General features: G+C 45.7%; 1 protein-coding gene across 2 annotated transcripts in view; it reads left to right on the top strand.

Annotated features, from left to right (window-relative positions):
• Positions 1-25,502, top strand: part of SLC34A2 (solute carrier family 34 member 2) — a 156,668-nt gene that overhangs the window by 70,331 nt on the left and 60,835 nt on the right. For both annotated transcript variants that reach the window (XM_085642312.1, XM_085642311.1), the window contains one exon: positions 10,304-10,399. In XM_085642312.1, coding sequence (XP_085498438.1) covers positions 10,304-10,399 — 96 coding nt within the window. The remainder of the gene's footprint in view (positions 1-10,303; positions 10,400-25,502) is intronic.

The following is a 25,502-nucleotide window of genomic DNA, read 5'->3' as shown; positions in this document are numbered from 1 at the left end:
TGATACACTGTGCTTGATTAATGCAGTTACTTCACCTCCAGGGAAGATGAATATACTATGCATGCACAGATTAACATATAATTAGCACATACACTAGATAAACCAGCTTAATGCAAGATAGACTCCATCTACTGCTGTCGCCATATCTTGGGAATAAGAGGGCAATGGCACTGGGGGAGTGCACCAGCGGTTGTAACAATGCATAATGGGATCACTGCTGGTGACGAAGCAGATAACACATCACAGCTGCCTCGCCTCTGTTTACTGCAAACCACACCAGCCCCTTGTGCATTATGATATTTGGTTACGGTGGCCATTTTAGAAATATGAATAAACCGCACATCACAACATATTGTACCTATTCTGCCGGCACATGCACCATGACATGCTATTGCCGTTTTTCTGCCGAGACTGGCACTGCAGTTGTTGGAGCTTTAGGTTCCACGCAGGTGGTATGGATAATAGCAGGGTAGGCACTGACAATAGTAATGCAGTTTCATTTCAGTTCATCAGGGGTGTCCCAAGGCAACTAGGTGTTACTGAATTCTAATTGAGAAAAGTATGTCTTTACCTCTTGTTTACTCGAGCCGCTTTGCTGGTCGATCCAAAATGAACAACTGCTCTTGATTCTCAGGATCAGAAAGCAGAGCAGTCCAAGGCTTGTTGAGGGAGATGATATGTATCACAAACTCAGGAATACATAAAGCTCACATTAGCACTGAATGAAATAATGTCCATTCAATGACTTTACTTTAGAAGTAAAACAGCTATTTAACACACACAAATAAATACTAAGATTCATTTAGGTATGTACTCAATAAAACCCAGACCACTCTCTCCAAGTGGGCCAGGTTTGCCTTGGTCTCAGATCAGGAAGTAATCAAAAATAGACATCGAAACGTGTACCTATCAGATCTTGTATTCATGTTCCTAACTTTATTTGCAAAAATATTGATCGAATGAAAGTAAAAAGGTTAAGGTAACAGCAATTTGGCTGCTGTTTATATTTCACATTTACTTAATATTGCATTCCCGAAGAGTCTTAGTTATTGTCAAGATGTTGTGTTTCTGTATTTTCTTCCTGTAGCATATTACTCTTGTATAGTGCATACTTTGAACTGAGTGGTGTCCAGGTGTTTATAACAGGTCATGATTGAAAGCTCTGGAGTACAGGCAGAAGGCAGTGCAAGTTTCTCACAGTGCCTGTCAGTAGGTCAGAAAGGTGTTCAATCCTTGGCCTCTCTGCAGAGTGCACAGAGCAATAGTCATGCATTACAGTTACAATTGGGATTCTGTGCGAATGTGTGTGACAGAGGTACACAGTTGTCAAAATATTGAAAAAAATGAAAGTAAAAGAAAATGCAGTGCTTACTGGTGAATGAGAATCACAGAAATGTAATTGACATATTTAAGCCACACCCTTAATTACATTCCCCACACCACTTTTAGAGACCGCACACTTTTTTAAATCCCACTTAAAGCCCTGCTCTCACCCCTCCTGAACTAGATTCCGATGTAAAGCAGTCGTTTAATTAAAAAAACTAAACTCGTAAAACCCCTTCATATGGTGTTTGCCACACTGTTTATAATGTAACATCCTTTCCAATTGAGATTGTCAGAGAGTTCGCCATGTGAAAACCCTTCTTATTTTGTTTATCAAAAAGTTCACAATGTAGCACCCTTACCTACAGTATTTATCAGAATGTTACCCCGTGCAACAATTTTTCACATTAGGACTGAGTAACAATCTGTCCATCAGTTATAAACAACAGAATCACCCCATAGGAGGTTTAACACAACTGCTGCCCAATCAGATGCCCATAAAAAAATTATCCAAAAAAAGGAGTTGAGCCTCCACCTTGTGAGCATCTTGCTATTGGCCCATATCTGAGCACTAGCTACAGTCTATTAATAGCTGACCAGTTCAAGGCTTAGTCATGGAGGAGGTGGCATGGGGCTAGATACATGCAACTCCTGAAAACACAAAATAACACATAATAAGCCAATGTTTAGTCAGTGTGTTTTTTACGGTACAAAAACAAAGTACTTTAATTTACTAACAACTAAATCCTAAACATAAAATTACAATCGCAAACAATGATGCCAGATCTTGCTAGAACCTCTTGAAGTATAGATCAGATTAAACAGGTGTCCCAGAGTAAAACAACTTAAGGCCTCTTCCTTAGATTTTTGTCATGGACTTCATAATGGAAAACGCCTTCCAATTTTATTTGTCAGGTCCCAATTTAAAACTCGTTTCCACTGAATTTGTCAGAGTGTTCATAGTGCAGTACCCCTCTGTAAGAAAGTAGGTCATTAGTTGAGAGGTGTGAGAACTGCACTTAAATAATAAACAATACTTGTCAAGGTGAGCCACAAAGGCCACTAAATTAACCTGTGTTTAACCATCTGGTAGCTTGGCACAAAATTTAGTCAGGCTTAACTTAGAGACAATATGTAAAGTATGTATGCAGCACTCAAATAGTACTAAAGTGGAAGCACTACAAAAAAGAAATACAAAACCAATTTAGAAGACTAGTGTACATTTTAATGAAAAACGTGACACCAAAACAACAAAAGTCCAATAAGTAGAACCGTACAAATACATTTTTAAAATATTCAGTAGGTATAGTGCCAAAAAGCCCAAATTGGCAATCTAAAGTTTTTATTTTTAAATTTCTTTATTATCATTTGTACATAAATAGATAACAACATAAAAACTCTGCAGTATTGTCTCTCAGAAATACATAAACGGTAGACGGTGTTCAGAGATGGGCCAGCCCAGCCTGCTGAAGGGGTGTACTCTCCCCTCTTGTATCCTCCTGCTCAATATAGTAAACCAGACCAAATCAAGCCCGTATATTGAATGACACTAGACATCCCAACTCTTGCAGCCGGTTTTGGAGGGTTGGGGGGAAGCCGCAGCCGCCTCTTTAACCATTTATGAGGCCAGGCCCTCACACCTCTCTAGGGGGCCTCTGCTTCCGCAGTTGGAGAAACCTGGCAAGGATCTTCCTCCTCCTACTCCACACTTTCCAGACAGATCACCATCTCTCCCCATATCTCTAAGTCAACGCTCTGCATTTCCATCCATCCGCACTCTTTTCAGCTTCCACTCTTCAGCCACTGCACATTCCCATGTGTCCGCCAGCCAGCGAGGCGGGACTGGACTGATCCAGTGAATTGCAATACGGCTGTTGGCCAACAACAGGCCGAATAAAGCAAATTTAGACCCCATCTTCCTTCCTGCCTAAGGGAGTAGCAGGAGGCCAAGAAGGCAATGGTGAGCCCACGGCTCTAGCCTGACGTTAGTGACCCCCGCCATGCATGCATCACCCCGTCCCAATTGACTTTAAGCCAATGACATCCTCATGTTACGAGAAAGAAGTCTGCTGGGTTCCCCACGTACCTGGTGCATCCCTCTAACTGGTCCGGGTATATTATGTGCAAATGCTGTGACATTAGATTAATCCTGTGCAGACAATAAAATTGAGTAAGCTTACATCATGCATTGCTGCCAGTTTCCTTCACTTTGGCTCTAGCAAGCGTCCATTTCCAGTCTGTGAGCAGATCTTCAGGGTCTACAGCCCACCTATCATGAACCAGCGCCATATCAATGTGTATGTCATCCTTCAAAGCTGCTTATAGCTAGGATATGAGACCCCTACTCGAGCCTGGGTCCAGTATGACATTCAGAGTACGAGATTGGTCTGTCTAGCTCTGCTAGAAGTGTCATCCATGTCTCCTAAGCTTTGCAGGAAATATTTGTGTAGTGTAGGAACTGGCCCGGACCCACTCCAAAGAGGGACCCTACTTCTTCCAGCATCACAAAAGTGCCATTGAGGTACAGGCCTCCTGTCCTCTGGCAGTCACCTACCATCCATTGTGATATGTCCATCAAGGATTGTATGTGGAGAAAGGGCCGTAGCCACCAGAGAGGAAGAAGTCTGGCATATAATGACATATCAAAGAGTTCACGCTGGGTCCCAAACCTGTGCCACTTGTTTGCACTATGAATAATATATCTTCCGACACCCTGTGGCCACACATCAATACCCCTGCGTTTAGCGACCTGGAATATCTCCAAGAGCTTGGGGAGCAGTTCAACATTTGATTATATTCCACTGGGAGCCCATTGAGCCCCGGGCATTTATCACAAGCAATTTCCCGGAGGGTTGCTTGTAGTTCTGCCATAGGGATCTCCTATTTGAATCCCTCCCTCCGGGCCTCTACAAGTCAGGGCATAGCCACTCTTTCAAGAAAGGCTATCACCCCATTCCCTAAATGCTCCACAGGAGCTCCATACACCCCCACTAAGTGGTCGTGCAGCAAGTAATTTATTGCATGCCGGTCCACCAGGGGCATGCCATCAGTGAGGGCCTGGGCTAGAATAATTGGGGGGAGGGTTCCCCCAGTTGCATAGCCAGACCAGTAATTGACCTGATTTGTCTCATTCCCTATGAAGTTGCTGTCTATATTCTTGTCTCAAGTGGCAATTCAGTCTGTCCCACAAGGTTGGTACTGTACATTGTGCCACAAGAAACATTCCCTCAGCTGTCTTTTGCTCATTCCCTGTAGTCGGGTCAGTACCTCCTCTCCCTCCACCAAGTCCTGTTCTAGGCTCTGCTTAGTGCCATAGATGTTGCTAAGACTTTCCCCGTTACTACGACTTTTATCGCCCCCACTCTGGTCCTCTCATCTCAGTTGTGTTCCAGTTCATATCAAAGTATACCTGTAGTACTGTCCTCATGTCGTCTTTGTATAGGGGTCGACTCACGTTGGAGGTGCCACCGAAAAATACTAGGACGTTGTCTCCCCAGTTTACACTCCAATAATAGTGGTGCATGATCCAACAGACATTGTACCAGATACCGAGCCCCTTAGACATTAAGAGACCATCATCCAATATTACCAACCGGTCCAACCTGCTGTGCATGCCATGGGCGGGTGTAAACAGGATACCTCTCCAATATTTGAGTGAAGTTCCCTCCAATGGTCAAGGCAATGTAATCGGGCCATCATTTTCCACAACTTGGCAGTCATATTTGGATTCTTCCCAAGCCTGGGAGGGTGCATGTCTAGAAAGCCATCTAGAACACAATTAAAATCCCCACATTAGTTAATAGCCATGCTTCTAGTGTGTCAAAGATCTCCCCGTCATCCACATTCGGTGCATTGACGTTAAGGAAGCACATTCCCAGCCCGTCCAGAACCTAGGGCACCAACACATATCTCCTTTTTGTTTCCGCCGTAGAGCTATGCACATGGAATGGGACACTAGGCGCAATGGAGACTCCCTTGGCATAACTTGAATGAGAAGAGGAGGAGAGCTCCATTTCTCACCATTTGTTTTGCAACTTCTGTGCCTCCCCCTCTATTAAATGTGTTTCCTGTAAGTAGGCGTTTGCTCTATAGTGCTTGATGACGGAATTCAGATCCCCTCACATTCCAGGTCAGCATGCGCATAGTTTACAATGTCATATCATGCAGTGTAGTTTCAATCCACTGACCCAGATCGGCCCCTACCCTCCACCCTCCCTCAGCCATCCCCTGCTCCACCCCTGCCCGTCCATGGGGAGAATTTAGGATTGCTAAGCGCTGCATAAATTAAAACTTATTTAACCCCCCTCTCCCCGGGTAAACACACCCATACCAAACTTGTGTCTTCTCACCCATTCCGAGCGGCCACCCCCCACCCAACACAAGTCTCTATGGAGCGTGACCACCCTAGTATGTGGCAGGACCCAAGACCCAACCTCCCAACTAATCATAAGGGTACTGTGAGGGGGAGTTACGCTCCAGGAACTACAACACATGATCGGCCTGAGACAGTCTCTGACTCCTGATTTCTTCCCTTGAGGTAGCCACACACACCCTCGACCAGATATTCACTTCACCCGCTCGCACCACACAGTCCACCTCAGTTGTCTACAACACTCCACACTCACTAACCTGATAACAAAAGGGGTAAAGGGGGGAGAAGGAGAGTGAAGCATGTCACCAGTGGAGAGGGACAAAAGGGGTAAAGAAGAAAAGAAAAGGGGTGACATGGGGAATCAGGCCATGCCCACCCACAACTCACTGTCCCAAGCTCCTTCTGACACATCTGCCAGGCACACAATCATTCAGATAGATAATTTATAATTGTGTGCTTAAGTGTCCCTTCTGGCCTCTTGGGGCCTCAGAGTCCGATTGTTCAGTGGCACCTCAGCCAGCCGGCCACCACAACACTTGGGGTGTCCCCCAGACCTCGATCAGGTCGGCAGTCCAATGTCTCCTGCCGGTTGCATTCCACCATCTTGGGGTCTATTCAGTACCAAGGTCTGGGTCTGGCCTGTCTTACACCATGCCTGAGCCACTCTCAGCGTAGGCTGCAGATGTGACTTTCCCCACCAGAACCCTGACCTCTTGCCGTTCTTGCCTCTTTTGTTCCATATTGAGTGTTGCATCAAATCTCACCACCACTCGAGTGTCCGACGCTGAAAGTTGCCTGAGCCTGCTCCCTCTCTTCCTCACCAATCCATTCCAGCGCTTCTGCTGGGACCAGACTCAAGTCTTAGCGGGGCCTGGAGCTGCGACTCGCCTGTCCTCTGAATCTCCAGCCAGTCGCATACCTCTTTCGCTGCGAGACAAAATGAGCGTCCTTTATGCACTACCTTTGCCATTCGTTTTGCAAGATATAGTATCATGTATTTTAGGCCCATGGCTTTCAGTTTCTGTTTGATGCGCCCAAATGTTTGTCGCTTTTGCTGAACTCTCTGTATGTAATCATGGAATATCAGGGTAACGCTGTCTTCAAAAGTGGGATCCCCAGCTGCCAGACCACCTGCAGGATAGCATCCCTGTCGCTGTAGTTAAGGATCTTTGCGATTATGGTCCACGGTGAACCATAATCGCAAAGATGGGGTGCCAGGGTCTTGTGTGCATGCTCCACCACAAAGACAAGTGACAGGTCTGCCTCTGGTAGCTTCGACCTAAGCTATCTTTCTAGGAGTTCCAGTTCAGCACCTTCCCCATTCATTGGAAATCCCACAAAATAGAGATAACACCTCCAAAAGCAGCCTTCCGCATCTTTGACATTAATTTCACCCTTCTTTGTCTGATCTGTGAGGTCAGCCACAGTAGCCTCTTCAGTGCCCATGACGAGATAGTCTCGTCATGGAGCACGGTTGCGCTGTGCCCATGACGAGACTATCTCGTCATGAACCCCACCCACTAGTGCAATGCCCGGGACAGGAGGGGGAAAGGGCGTGGCACTGAAGGGGTTAAGAGTTGAAGGGCCAGAGGTACGACCAATGTGATTTGCCACAAATTATGAGTCGCAATTTGCAAGTCGCAAATCACAATGTACAACAGTGTCCCAGACTCTGTTAGCAATTCCCAATAGGGTCGCAAAATGCGAGGCTCATGAATATTGAGCCACTCGCAATTTGCGACCCCATTGGGAATGACTGGCACTCCCAGGGATGGTGGCCTGCTGGGCTCAGCAGACTACCATGTCTGGAACTGGTTTTCAATAAAGCAGGTTTAAAAAAAATGCAGCCTGTTTTCATTAAAGGAAAACGGGCTGCATTTATTTAAAAAAATGAAACGTTTGTGTTTCATTTTCTAAGGGAAGGCAGTGGTCACTGGGACCACTGCCTGCTCCTAAAAAATATTATCCCCTTCCCTTTTGCGAGTGCATTACCACCTTCTTGAAGCGGGTGGTAATTTGTGAGTGTTTTGCGACCGCAATTGCGGTTGCAAACATTCATACATGGCTTTGGGGTCGCTATTAGGAAGGGAACACCCCTTCCTAATAGCAACTCTCAATTCCTAAATAGCGAGTCGCAAATAAATTGCGACTCGCTATTTAGGAATTGTACATGGCCCTGTGAACTTTTGCATGAGCAAACAGGTCGCAAACCCATTTGCACATGCAATTTAGGGTTGTACATCTGCCCCGAAATCTCCTCTTGCAATTTATTAACCTGTTACTCTGTCACTATGGACCTCTCAGCGACCTTGCATAAGGCCACCCTTAACAGATTTAAATTGAGTGAGACCAAATAAATCTTCTGCAAGTTAGCGCTCAAAGCTTTGATCGTTGCCAGGGTCTGTGCACCCATAGGGCCTTGTGGATTATGCAACTCTCCTCTGTCCTCAGCTGGTTGGGCCCCCTTGGGACGGGGGCCGTAAATTGATCAATCTTCGTCTGTTAGGCTCCATTCCACATTCTGTCCTTGCCCATTGTCAAGTTGGCGTGTGTTCACTCTGAGGGGCAGCAGTCCAATAGTTTATCAGGCCAGATATTGCACTACGCTCCCCTCCCTCACCCTCGATCCAGGCCTAAACTCACTGGACCTGGGCAGCCCCCGCACCCTTCAGGCCAAGTCTGTGGTCTCACCATTGGTGGTGTGACCCTCTAGTGCTCTGCTCCTCCAAGCCTTATGTTCTGCTGAAGGGGACTCCTGTCACTCACTTCGGGTCCTTCACGCAGGTGCTGTCTTTTCTCTGTGGAGCCGTAGTCAGGGTAATAAAGTGGCAGAGTGGACTCTTTAGTCAGGCTAGTCCAGACACAGTCAGGCCCCAAGCCCACATGCGGGTTCACCAGTCTAAGGGGCGGCCTGTGCTGGGATGCCACAGAGTTGGCTACACACCCTTCCAGCCCAGTCTCTGATGCCCTCCCAGATGTGCAGGCGAGCTTATCAGAGGGTGCCTGCTGCTCTCCATGCTTCACCTGTTATGCCTGCTGTGTACCGCCTTCTTGATTATTTCCTGGACCCACCGACGGTTCCATACCTCCTCACAACCACATTGTAGACCTCAGGTCACACGCTTTTCTCCGGCACCTGGGTGATGTGGATGCATTTTCTGTCTTGAGGGCCTCCTCTCATGGCCACTGCAGCATGGTCTCTCCCAGAGCTCCGCTCACTGCCTCAACTGTCTGTGCCATTTAGTCTTCTCACTGCAGATTCATCTCCCACGGCAATTTCATTAATTACCACTGCCTGCTCTTAAAAAATATTTTCCCTGCCAGTCACAAAGGGGTCCCCGGGGGGCCCCTTCCCATTTGCAAGTGGCTTACCACCTTTTTGGAATGAGTGGTAAACTGCGAGTGTTTTGCGGCCGCAATTGCGGCTGCAAAACAATCATACTTTGAAGTGTGACTTGCTATTAGGAAGGGATGCCCTTGTCACGCCCCTTCCAATAGTGAGTCGCAAACCCTATATTGCGAGTCGGTAATAGGTTACCGACTCACAAAATGGGTTTGTCCATAGGTCGCAAATGGGCCCTTAGTGCTATATATTAGGATGAAATGCGTAGACACATTCGGCACTAACAAATAGCACAGAAAAACCCCAATTGCCTTGAACACTCACACACGTCCTGGTTGTTTGCATTGTTCATGTGCTCCTGTGCTATAACTTTTCCACAAACACTGGCGTAGTTACGTAATGTAGGGTTATGACGTAATTTTGGAATTTTGCATAAGTGTTACATAAATCACACCTAGTGTTGACTTCAGAGTCATCTATTGACCTCGGGTCACGTGTTATGCGTAAATATTTATAAGTGAAGGCATCAATGATCAGGCCAGGAAAAAAACTAATAGAACAATGTAACATTCTTTCTTCTCACATGTGTGCTATACGCTGGCAAAAAAGGTTTGCAACCCTTGGGCAACTGAAATACTGATCCCTCACTGGCAGCAGCTTTACACTAATAAAGTCAGCCAGACTCTAGAGTTACAAAAATCATCTTTTGTTCCTATTACTGCTATATTTAAAACAAGCATTTTAGCAGGCAGCACTGTTGGCACACATCATTTTGATATTGAGCCATAGAGTTTTCAAAGATAATTATTTTGAATGTCTTTTTCACCATTTACCAGTTTTTGTTTAATGCACATAATCATCCGTACCCAATGTGGCTTTTTTTCACCCCCGAACAAGGACACAAACAGACAGCATATATAGCAATTTCACTGCGTTCATTTCTTAAGAATGTTTGCATGCGCAAAATATTGCCTCCCACCATCAACACTACATGCTTTAATAGTGTTGAGCTCAAATCAGGCAACTTGAAAAGTTTTTTTTTCCCAAAGTCACTCTTAATCATATATTATTCATACTATGAATCGATTTTTATTTCTGGTCATCAGTCTATTCATTTGGTAATGTGCTTAACAGCTTGCTTGTGGTCTGAATAACATAAATAGAATCATGATGTAAAATAAATGAGCTTACTTAAGATATGTTAATGTGCAAAACTGCTTGCAGGGTGTATTATTTCCTCATTGCATTTTTCTTTTTAACCATAGCTTGATAAAAAGGTAATAAATGAAATTGCCCTGGGAGATGAATCCGTAAGGAACAAAAGCCTTGTGAAGAGCTGGTGCAAGGTGAAGAATTTCCTTGTAAGTAATATTTCGAAGCCATATTCGGTCGACTTATTTCATGATTGTCTTCCTGAGGAAATTGATTTTGCTGCATTTTCATGAGGGCAAAGATGGAGCTAAGTTTTTTGAGACGTGTGGGATCTATTCCTAATTTAATGTGAATTTACAGCAGGACGCAACTTTTATTATAAATCATAATGTTTCTTGAACCACTGACCGCTGTCGAAAAAACATTTCACCCCTTCCCATTTGCAAATTGCTTACCAGCTCGTACAATTATAGGGGCAGATGTATCATCATTGTAGTTTGCGAGTCCTTAATAGCAATTTTTACTGAATCGCTATTAAGGACTCGCAAAATGCAATGTATGTAGGTTTCGCAATAATAATTGCGATTCCAACATATTCCTTAATTGCGAATCTGCCTAGAGGCCCATAGGAATGAATGGGAAAACATTCGTAATTTGCGAGTACCCATAGGTACTCGCAAATTGCATTCGCAATTTCAAGGGTGCAAGGGTGCCAATGAAATATGCATGTGTGCACATGTGGCGCACATACAGGAAGTTAGGGCATGTATGTGCGCCACATGGCACTTTGAAAATGCAAAAAAGTGATTTTTTGTTCGGAAATCGCAAATTACCACCTACTTGAAGTTGGTGGTAATTTGCGATTTCTTAAGGCCAGATCGATAATTTTGGGTGCCTCCTGAATTGCATTTAAGGAATCGCAATTTGATATTCCTTGAATGCATTCGCAAAATAGGGAACCGCAAATTTTGCGATTCCTTATTTTGCGATGGCCTTTTGGAAGGATACATCCCAAAAGGCTTTTTCCCGTTCGCAAATGGGCCGATTCTGCGAATCAGCCCGTTTGCAAAAGGGAAAACCCTTGATACATCTGGCCGATAATGTTTTGCAACTGGATTTCAGTCACAAAACATGAATACATACCTGAAAGATTCAGTATCTTTCAAGTAACCTTCCAAGTAATAAATCACTATTTATTCCAAAACCCAATTAGCAGATCGTTAAGATTCGGTAACAACTTACCGAATCGCAAATTGGGATTGGTAAAATAAAAAATTTCATTTTGCGTCTGGAAAGGCTCTGATTTTACGAATCGGATCCTTACCAACTGTAAAATAGCTTCATACATAAAATATCATAATGCCTTATGTGGCAAATTGTTATTAAGATTAAAATAGTGTATGCAATGTATGAAACATGAGCGATGGTACAGCTATATTTCTTAGTAAAATCTTAAAATTGTTGAGAGTGGAAATAAATTCCAAAAAATTACAACTTTATCAGGTATACCTAATAATATGTAACCATCCTCTAAGAGCTCTATGATGCAATTTCCCTTTTAGGAACGGACAGCAAGTTACAGAAAACAAGACTTAACCTAGGTCATTTACAGCTCCTTAACTGGAAGACTCTTCCCTTGTGCCACAGTAAAACATTAATGAGCAATTTCTATAAAGGCTACTTTGAGGCCAAGGGGGCACCCATCAATCCTGAATCAACAAAAACCCTACTCATGAATGGGGATAGAAGTAACCATTGCTTTTGATGCACAAGGCTCAACCTCACACAGTTGTTTCAAGTGCCGTTTTTAGGTCTCGCCTGACGCAGCGCATGCGCTGGTCTGGTGAGACTTTTAGTGAGGGCTCAAAAAATGCTACCATGGCCAGCCTAGAGCTACAGTGCATGTGCGCAGGCGCGCGCTCAGGAGCAGAGGCTGGCAAACCTCATCATGCTCATTAAGTGCCCGCGATCACTTTCACTTTCGCCCGCGATCACTTTCGCGGCGCCCCTTTGATGTTCTCTTTCAAAGAACATCAAACATCAAAGAACATGTTGCTGTGTTAATGCTTTGCTGCGCCCGTTTGTCTTACAATGTGCTTTCTCTTTCCACAAACTCGATGTTTGTGTTCCTTTATTTTGAGATGCTTTTAGTATTACTGTTTTGTGACTTAAAGAACATTAAGGAAATGTTACTGTGAAACTGGACAACGTTCACAGTGTTTGTTTCTGATTGCAGCGGCTGCTTCATGTCCGTTGCACCATTCAGGGAGTCCTTTCTTTGGCGCTTTCATGAAGACATGATGAGGAAGCTGGAAACTTTTGGCACATTCTCTTTAAAAGCACAGCATGTTGGCGACTGGTTAATCGATTAGACCTATGTAGCGCTTTAGATCTCAAAGCGCTATAGTGGGTGCAGCAGTTACAACTCATGAAATATGGGGTGCAACTCAGAAGGAGGGGGAAGCTTTGAGTGCACATTGGCTGCAATTGAACTCTTAAGATGATGGGCTGTGTGTATCCATTATCAGCACTCAGTCTTCGCTAAGTGATCTTGTTTGTTTTGTTGTTGTGTTAATGCTTTGGTACGCCCGTTTGACTTACAAAGTGCTTTCTCTTTCCACAAACTTGATGTTTGTGTTCCTTTATTTTGAGATGCTTTTAGTATTACTGTCACACACACAACCACATCCACACACACAACCACACGCACAACCACACACACAACCACAACCACACACACACAACCACAACCACACACACACAACCACAACCACACACACAACCACACATACAACCACACACACAACTACACACACACACACAACCACACACACACACAACCACACCCACGATCGCACACACACAACAACCACACATAAACCACACAATCACACACACACACACACACAACCACACACACAACCACACGCACAACCACACGCACAACCACACAACCACACCCACAACCACACACAACCACACCTAACCACACACACAACCACACACACATACACACAACCACACCCACAACCACACACACACACAACCACAACCACACACACACAACAACCACACAACCACACACCCACAACCACACACAACCACACACACAACCCCACAGACAACCACACACACAACCCCACACACTACCCTACACACAACCACACACACACAACACCACACACAACCACACACACACACACACACAACCACAACCACACACACAACCACACACACACACAACCACACCCAACCACACCCAACCACACAACCACACACACACAACCAAACACACAACCACACACAACCACACCCACAACCACACACACACACAACCATGACCACACACACACACACACACATAACCACACACACAAACAAACAACCACACAACCACACACACCCAACACCACACCCAACCACACCCACAACCACACACACACAACCACAACCACACACACACATAACCACACACACACAACCACAACAACACACACAAGCACACACACAACCACAAGCACACACACAACCACACACACAACCACACACACACCCACAACCACACACACAACCACACACACACAACCACACACACAACCACACCCACAACCACACACACAACACACACAGCCACATACACAACCACACACACACAACCACACACACAACCACACCCACAACCACACACACACAACCACACACACAACCACACCCACACACACACAACCACACACACACACAACCATACACACGACCACACACAACCACACACCCAACCACACACCCAACCACACACACACAACCACACACACAACCACATACACAACCACACCCAACACCACCCACACAACCACACCCACAACCACACACACACACAAGCACACACAACCACACACACAACCACACACACACACAACCACACACAACCACACACGCACAACCACACACACAACCACACACACAACCACACACACAACCAACCACACACACACAACCACACACACAACCACACACACACACAACCACACACAAACCACACACACACAACCGCACACACACAACCACACACAACCACAACCACACACACAACCACACACAACCACACCCAACCACACACACAATCACACCCAACCACACCCAACCACACATCCACTCACACACCCACAACCACACCCACAACCACACCCACACACAACCACACACACAACCACACACACAACCACAACCACACACACAAGCACACACACAGCTGCACACACACACACACACACCCACAACCATACACACAACCACACACAACCGCACACACACAACCACACACACACAACCACACACACACACAACCACACACACAACCACAACCACACACACAACCACAACCACACACAAAACCACACACACACAATAACCACACACACACACACACACAACCACACACACAACCACACACACACAACCACACACACAGCCGCAGACAACCACACACAACCACACACACAACCACACACAACCACACACTCAACCACACACACACACACAATCACAACCACACACAACCACACACACAACCACACACAGAACCACACACACAACCACACACACAACCACAACCACACACACAACCACACATACAACCACACACAACCACACAACCACACACACACAACCACACACACACACACCACACACACAACCTCACACACAACCACATCCACACACAACCACACGCACAACCACACACACAACCACAACCACACACACACAACCACAACCACACACACACAACCACAACCACACACACAACCACACATACAACCACACACACACACACACACACACACACAACCACACACACACACAACCACACCCACGATCGCACACACACAACAACCACACATAAACCACACAATCACACACACACACACAACCACACACACACAACCACACGCACAACCACACGCACAACCACACAACCACACCCACAACCACACACAACCACACCTAACCACACACACAACCACACACACATACACACAACCACACCCACAACCACACACACACATAACCACAACCACACACACACAACAACCACACAACCACACACACACAACCACACACACACAACCACACACAACCACACACACAACCCCACAGACAACCACACACACAACCCCACACACAACCCTACACACAACCACACACACACAACACCACACACAACCACACACACACAACCACACACACACACAACCACAACCACACACACAACCACACACACACACAACCACACCCAACCACACCCAACCACACAACCACACACACACAACCAAACACACAACCACACACAACCACACCCACAACCACACACACACACAACCATGACCACACACACACACACACATAACCATACACACACACAACCAACCACACAACCACACACACACAACACCACACCCAACCACACCCACAACCACACACACACAACCACACACACACATAACCACACACACACAACCACAACAACACACACAACCACACACACAACCACAAGCACACACACAACCACACACACAACCACACACACACCCACAACCACACACACAACCACACACACACAACCACACACACAACCACACCCACAACCACACACACAACACACAAAGCCACATACACAACCACACACACACACAACCACAACCACACACACAACCACACCCACAACCACACACACACAACCACACACACAACCACACCCACACACAACCACACACACACAACCATACACACAACCACACACAACCACACACCCAACCACACACCCAACCACACACACACAACCACACACACAACCACACACACAACCACGCCCAACACCACCCACACAACCACACCCACAACCACACACACACACAACCACACACAACCACACACACAACCACACACGCACAACCACACACAACCACACACACAACCACACACACAACCAACCATTATAAATCATAATGTTTCTTGAACCACTGACCGCTGTCGAAAAAACATTTCACCCCTTCCCATTTGCAAATTGCTTACCAGCTCGTACAATTATAGGGGCAGATGTATCATCATTGTAGTTTGCGAGTCCTTAATAGCAATTTTTACTGAATCGCTATTAAGGACTCGCAAAATGCAATGTATGTAGGTTTCGCAATAATAATTGCGATTCCAACATATTCCTTAAATGCGAATCTGCCTAGAGGCCCATAGGAATGAATGGGAAAACATTCGTAATTTGCGAGTACCCATCGGTACTCGCAAATTGCATTCGCAATTTCAAGGGTGCAAGGGTGCCAATGAAATATGCATGTGTGCACATGTGGCGCACATACAGGAAGTTAGGGCATGTATGTGCGCCACATGGCACTTTGAAAATGCAAAAAAGTGATTTTTTGTTCGGAAATCGCAAATTACCACCTACTTGAAGTTGGTGGTAATTTGCGATTTCTTAAGGCCAGATCGATAATTTTGGGTGCCTCCTGAATTGCATTTAAGGAATCGCAATTTGATATTCCTTGAATGCATTCGCAAAATAGGGAACCGCAAATTTTGCGATTCCTTATTTTGCGATGGCCTTTTGGAAGGATACATCCCAAAAGGCTTTTTCCCGTTCGCAAATGGGCCGATTCTGCGAATCGGCCCGTTTGCAAAAGGGAAAACCCTTGATACATCTGGCCGATAATGTTTTGCAACTGGATTTCAGTCACAAAACATGAATACATACCTGAAAGATTCAGTATCTTTCAAGTAACCTTCCAAGTAATAAATCACTATTTATTCCAAAACCCAATTAGCAGATCGTTAAGATTCGGTAACAACTTACCGAATCGCAAATTGGGATTGGTAAAATAAAAAATTTCATTTTGCGTCTGGAAAGGCTCTGATTTTACGAATCGGATCCTTACCAACTGTAAAATAGCTTCATACATAAAATATCATAATGCCTTATGTGGCAAATTGTTATTGAGATTAAAATAGTGTATGCAATGTATGAAACATGAGCGATGGTACAGCTATATTTCTTAGCAAAATCTTAAAATTGTTGAGAGTGGAAATAAATTCCCAAAAATTACAACTTTATCAGGTATACCTAATAATATGTAACCATCCTCTAAGAGCTCTATGATGCAATTTCCCTTTTAGGAACGGACAGCAAGTTACAGAAAACAAGACTTAACCTAGGTCATTTACAGCTCCTTAACTGGAAGACTCTTCCCTTGTGCCACAGTAAAACATTAATGAGCAATTTCTATAAAGGCTACTTTGAGGCCAAGGGGGCACCCATCAATCCTGAATCAACAAAAACCCTACTCATGAATGGGGATAGAAGTAACCATTGCTTTTGATGCACAAGGCTCAACCTCACACAGTTGTTTCAAGTGCCGTTTTTAGGTCTTGCCTGACCCAGCGCATGCGCTGGTCTGGTGAGACTTTTAGTGAGGGCTCAAAAAATGCTACCATGGCCAGCCTAGAGCTACAGTGCATGTGCGCAGGCGCGCGCTCAGGATCAGAGGCTGGCAAACCTCATCATGCTCATTAAGTGCCCGCGATCACTTTCACTTTCGCCCACGATCACTTTCGCGGCGCCCCTTTGATGTTCTCTTTCAAAGAACATCAAACATCAAAGAACATGTTGTTGTGTTAATGCTTTGCTGCGCCCGTTTGTCTTACAGTGTGCTTTCTCTTTCCACAAACTCGATGTTTGTGTTCCTTTATTTTGAGATGGTTTTAGTATTACTGTTTTGTGACTTAAAGAACATTAAGGAAATGTTACTGTGAAACTGGACAACGTTCACAGTGTTTGTTTCTGATTGCAGCGGCTGCTTCATGTCCGTTGCACCATTCAGGGAGTCCTTTCTTTGGCGCTTTCATGAAGACATGATGAGGAAGCTGGAAACTTTTGCCACATTCTCTTTAAAAGCACAGCATGTTGGCAACTGGTTAATCGATTAGACCTATGTAGCGCTTTAGATCTCAAAGCGCTATAGTGGGTGCAGCAGTTACAACTCATGAAATATGGGGTGCAACTCAGAAGGAGGGGGAAGCTTTGAGTGCACATTGGCTGCAATTGAACTCTTAAGATGATGGGCTGTGTGTATCCATTATCAGCACTCAGTCTTCGCTAAGTGATCTTGTTTGTTTTGTTGTTGTGTTAATGCTTTGGTACGCCCGTTTGACTTACAAAGTGCTTTCTCTTTCCACAAACTTGATGTTTGTGTTCCTTTATTTTGAGATGCTTTTAGTATTACTGTCACACACACAACCACATCCACACACACAACCACACGCACAACCACACACACAACCACAACCACACACACACAACCACAACCACACACACACAACCACAACCACACACACAACCACACATACAACCACACACACAACTACACACACACACACACAACCACACACACACACAACCACACCCACGATTGCACACACACAACAACCACACATAAACCACACAATCACACACACACACACACACAACCACACACACAACCACACGCACAACCACACGCACAACCACACAACCACACCCACAACCACACACAACCACACCTAACCACACACACAACCACACACACATACACACAACCACACCCACAACCACACACATACACAACCACAACCACACACACACAACAACCACACAACCACACACACACAACCACACACACACAACCACACACAACCACACACACAACCCCACAGACAACCACACACACAACCCCACACACAGCCCTACATACAACCACACACACACAACACCACACACAACCACACACACACACACACACAACCACAACCACACACACAACCACACACACACACAACCACACACAACCACACCCAACCACACAACCACACACACACAACCAAACACACAACCACACACAACCACACCCACAACCACACACACACACAACCATGACCACACACACACACACACATAACCACACACACACACACAAACAACCACACAACCAAACACACACAACACCACACCCAACCACCCCCACAACCACACACACACAACCACAACCACACACACACATAACCACACACACACAACCACAACAACACACACAAGCACACACACAACCACAAGCACACACACAACCACACACACAACCACACACACACCCACAACCACACACACAACCACACACACACAACCACACACACAACCACACACACAACACACACAGCCACATACACAACCACACACACACAACCACAACCACACACACAACCACACCCACAACCACACACACACAACCACACACACAACCACACCCACACACACACAACCACACACACACACAACCATACACACAACCACACACAACCACACACCCAACCACACACCCAACCACACACACACAACCACACACACAACCACATACACAACCACACCCAACACCATCCACACAACCACACCCACAACCACACACACACACAACCACACACAACCACACACACAACCACAACCACACACACACACAACCACACACAACCACACACGCACAACCACACACACAACCACACACACAACCACACACACAACCAACCACACACGCACAACCACACACACAACCACACACACACACAACCACACACAAACCACACACACACAACCGCACACACACAACCACACACAACCACAACCACACACACAACCACACACAACCACACACAACCACACACAACCACACACACAATCACACCCAACCACACCCAACCAGACATCCACTCACACACCCACAACCACACCCACAACCACACCCACACACAACCACACACACAACCACACACACAACCACAACCACACACACAAGCACACACACAGCTGCACACACACACACACCCACAACCATACACACAACCACACACAACCGCACACACACAACCACACACACACAACCACACACACACAACCACACACACAACCACACCCACACACACAACCACAACCACACACAAAACCACACACACACAATAACCACACACACACAAACACAACCACACACACAACCACACACACACAACCACACACACAGCTGCAGACAACCACACACAACCACACACACGACCACACACAACCACACACTCAACCACACACACACACACAATCACAACCACACACAACCACACACACAACCACACACACAACCACACACACAACCACAACCACACACACAACCACACATACAACCACACACAACCACACAACCACACACACACAACCACACACACACACACCACACACACAACCTCACACACAACCACATCCACACACACAACCACACGCACAACCACACACACAACCACAACCACACACACACAACCACAACCACACACACACAACCACAACCACACACACAACCACACATACAACCACACACACAACTACATACACACACACAACCACACACACACACAACCACACCCACGATCGCACACACACAACAACCACACATAAACCACACAATCACACACACACAACCACACACACAACCACACGCACAACCACACGCACAACCACTCAACCACACCCACAACCACACACAACCACACCTAACCACACACACAACCACACACACATACACACAACCACACCCACAACCACACACACACATAACCACAACCACACACACACAACAACCACACAACCACACACACACAACCACACACACAACCACACACAACCACACACACAACCCCACAGACAACCACACACACAACCCCACACACAACCCTACACACAACCACACACACACAACACCACACACAACCACACACACACACACACACAACCACAACCACACACACAACCACACACACACACAACCACACACAACCACACCCAACCACACAACCACACACACACAGCCAAACACACAACCACACACAACCACACCCACAACCACACACACACACAACCATGACCACACACACACACACACACACATAACCACACACACACACAACCAACCACACAACCACACACACACAACACCACACCCAACCACACCCACAACCACACACACACAACCACACACACACATAACCACACACACACAACCACAACAACACACACAACCACACACACAACCACAAGCACACACACAACCACACACACAACCACACACACACCCACAACCACACACACAACCACACACACACAACCACACACACAACCACACCCACAACCACACACACAACACACACAGCCACATACACAACCACACACACACAACCACACACACAACCACACCCACAACCACACACACACAACCACACACACAACCACACCCACACACACACACAACCACACACACACAACCATACACACAACCACACACAACCACACACCCAACCACACACCCAACCACACACACACAACCACACACACAACCACACACACAACCACGCCCAACACCACCCACACAACCACACCCACAACCACACACACAAACAACCACACACAACCACACACACAACCACAACCACACACACACACAACCACACACACACACAACCACACACAACCACACACGCACAACCACACACACAACCACACACACAACCACACACACAACCAACCACACATACAACCACACACGCACAACCACACACACAACCACACACACACACAACCACACACAAACCACACACACACACAACCGCACACACAACCACACACAACCACAACCACACACACAACCACACACAACCACACCCAACCACACACACAATCACACCCAACCACACCCAACCACACATCCACTCACACACCCACAACCACACCCACAACCACACCCACACACAACCACACACACAACCACAACCACACACACAAGCACACACACAACTGCACACACACACACCCACAACCATACACACAACCACACACAACCGCACACACACAACCACACACACACACAACCACACACACACACAACCACACACACAACCACAACCACACTCACAACCACAACCACACACAAAACCACACACACACAATAACCACACACACACACACAACCACACACACAACCACACACACACAACCACACACACAGCCGCAGACAACCACACACAACCACACACACAACCACACACAACCACACACTCAACCACACACACACACACAATCACAACCACACACAACCACACACACAACCACACACAGAAACACACACACAACCACACACACAACCACAACCACACACACAACCACACATACAACCACACACAACCACACAACCACACACACACAACCACACACACACACACCACACACACAACCTCACACACAACCACAACCACACACACAACCACACATACAACCACACACACAACCACACACACACAACCACACACATGCACACAACCACACACACACACAACCACAGCCACACACACAACCACCCACACAACCACACAACCACACACACAACCACACACACCACACACACACACAAAACACACCACCACACACACCACACACACACATAACCATACACACACAACCACACACAACCACAACCACACACACAACCACACACACACAACCACACACAACTATATACACCCCCACAACCGCACCTGCACCCACAACCAACCACGCCCACACACACAGCCACACACACAACCACACCCACACCCACACACAACCGCACACACACACAACCACACACACAACTACACACACACACAACCACACGCACACAACCACACACACACACACAACCACACACAACCACACACAACCACACACACAACCACAGCAAGCCTTGGCATAGCCAATAGGTCTCGCCCTTGGGACCTTATAAGCGTTTAGCCACGCAACAGTTGATGTGGTTGCACCAAGGATATTGTGCTGCATAACTAAGTACTTAGAAGGTCCCAAAAGCGAGACCTATTGGCTATGCCAATGCTTGTTTATGATTGTTCCACTGGTAGTGCAATGAAAGTGACCAGAAAATTAGAAGATTATGAGAACCAAGTACAACATGCCGCAGGGAACTGACATTTAGTCACACACACTACAGCTTAGCCTCTTTTAGGGCCTGACTTGGCAGAATTAACTCAATAGAAGTACATTGTGTATTGTTTGCAATTACAGCCCTATTACAAGATCTTTACATATTGCCTCATCATGGTGTGAGGAGGCTAAATAGGAGCCAGGAATGGGGAACACAAATTTGGTCTGCTTCAAATTCTCACACTTTATTCAGCATTTATCTATGTTTGCTATGGTATATGTATTGGCAAGGACTGGACACTGAAAAGGCCTTGGTTGTCTGAGAAAAAGTCACTCTGGCATCCTGCTCAGAATAATATTTGTGAAAGATGCCAAGTGTCTCTTCAACAGGATCCCGGTTAGGAGGAAAACCCACATATAGGAGTATACCTCCTTTGCAGTTCTTGATTGTAGATGAAAAAAGTCCTTGAGAAAGCAGCAAAAATGACATTCATCTTAGTATCAGGATGGTGAAAAGGCGAAAAGGAGGAAGCATTACTAGACGTAAAATCCAGACATAAAATGAACCAGCCTACCAGAAATCAGGTAAAACATAGTAGCAAATTAATCCTCCTTTATATTTGCTTCAAAACTAAACTGACATTACAGGAAACAAATTCTGCTACCTTTTAGATTTGCTTTGGGAACCTTATACATCTTTCAGTATATGGCATCTCTGATAGGTAGCACGAGCAACTCATCTTCTGCCTCTGAACCCAGGTGGTCTCTATTAAGTTCTGGGTATTTAGCTCTCAACTGATCTTGGTATGGATGAAACAGTATGCCCCCCTTTTGAAGCCCTGGGTTTATCAGGCTGCCATTTGAATCAGTGGCAAACTAGTAAAGGAGCACAAACTGAAGATGCATCTTCTCAAATGCACTTCAGAGGAGGGTAATGCTTCCAATGGATGAAAAATTGAAACAGGCCTCGAAACATTTGAGAATCACAAATTTTGTGAGCCTCATATTCAGGTTGTCCTTGTACCATGATTGGTGGATGTTCACATACAAGCCAATGATAAGCATTAGAGCATATACCTTTAAATTAGATGAATGAAAGACGCCTTGAAGCATCCAAGTACGAGGCAACCCTTACCACAATGCATTGATTTGGCAGTTGCCTTTCTGATCCAGTTCTTTTTTAACACAGAGTAGATAATGGACATATATTTCTATTACTGCATACAACTCCCATAAATGTAGAGCAACCAGGAAGGAAGGTGGGTATTTATGACTTTAATAAAAATTCCTACGATGCACAGCCAGCACTACAGGTACATAAACGTTTCTTCTCCATTGTTGGACCTTCATGGATAGTCATAAATGCTCAAATAGAATAGTAAGCTAAACTATTGAAGGAACAACTACAAAAAGAGTAAAGAGTCAGTTGAATAATAGTTACAAACAGATCTTTATTTGAAAAGCTTCATAAAAGATTCCTAAAATTGTCCTGAACTTGTGCTTCTGGTCTACCATCCCCAGATCTCTGAAGTACTTTCCTAGCACACAGCCCATAGAAAGATCATCTCTAAAACCCACTTGTCTAAGTTTAATATTCTCATTGAGATGAAGAGTGAGGCACCAGAATAATTGTCTGTACCACTGTCTTGTTGCAGGAGCAATGTTGCTAATTCAAAATCTCACAACTATCTTGTGATTTTCCCTGGAGTCTGGCAAGGCAGTCGCCCTTTTGCAGTCGTGTTTATCGCACAGGAAATGGTGAAATTCCATGAGCATCTATGTCAGAATGTTGCATTCTTCTCTCCATACGTATAGGGATACTAAGACAACGTCAGATGAGAGGCCCTCGAGTACCTGACTAAGATCAATCACCAGGTTCGCCATATATAACCCTAATATTTTTCCAAGGCACTTAAAGTGATCACTTATGTGGGTTTTGCTTCCACATTCACCAGCCACCCTGTTTCCTGTCCTTCCCAGGTTTAGTCCCTGAATGCGTAACTACCCTAGGCTTATAACCACCTTCCTGGGGTAGCTTCCTGCCTTTGGATCTCTGGGCACACAGTGGATTACTCTAGGATTTCATGCTATATTGCTTCAAACGGTCATCTGACTTTTGGGACTGCCCACTAGCTTGCACTTTCTGGTCTAACCTGCTGATTACGTACTGACTCACAAACAAAGCCACCTGCATTTAGTCTAGCCCAAAGTGTCAGTAAGGTTCTGTAGGAGAGCTGATGGACAGGCATCTAAAAGTTGGTCTAATTTTGACAAATGAAACT

This window comes from Triturus cristatus, chromosome 2_2 (assembly GCF_964204655.1).
Source record: "Triturus cristatus chromosome 2_2, aTriCri1.1, whole genome shotgun sequence".
NCBI classification, from domain to species: domain Eukaryota; kingdom Metazoa; phylum Chordata; class Amphibia; order Caudata; family Salamandridae; genus Triturus; species Triturus cristatus.
This window is presented reverse-complemented; position numbering and strand designations above follow the sequence as displayed.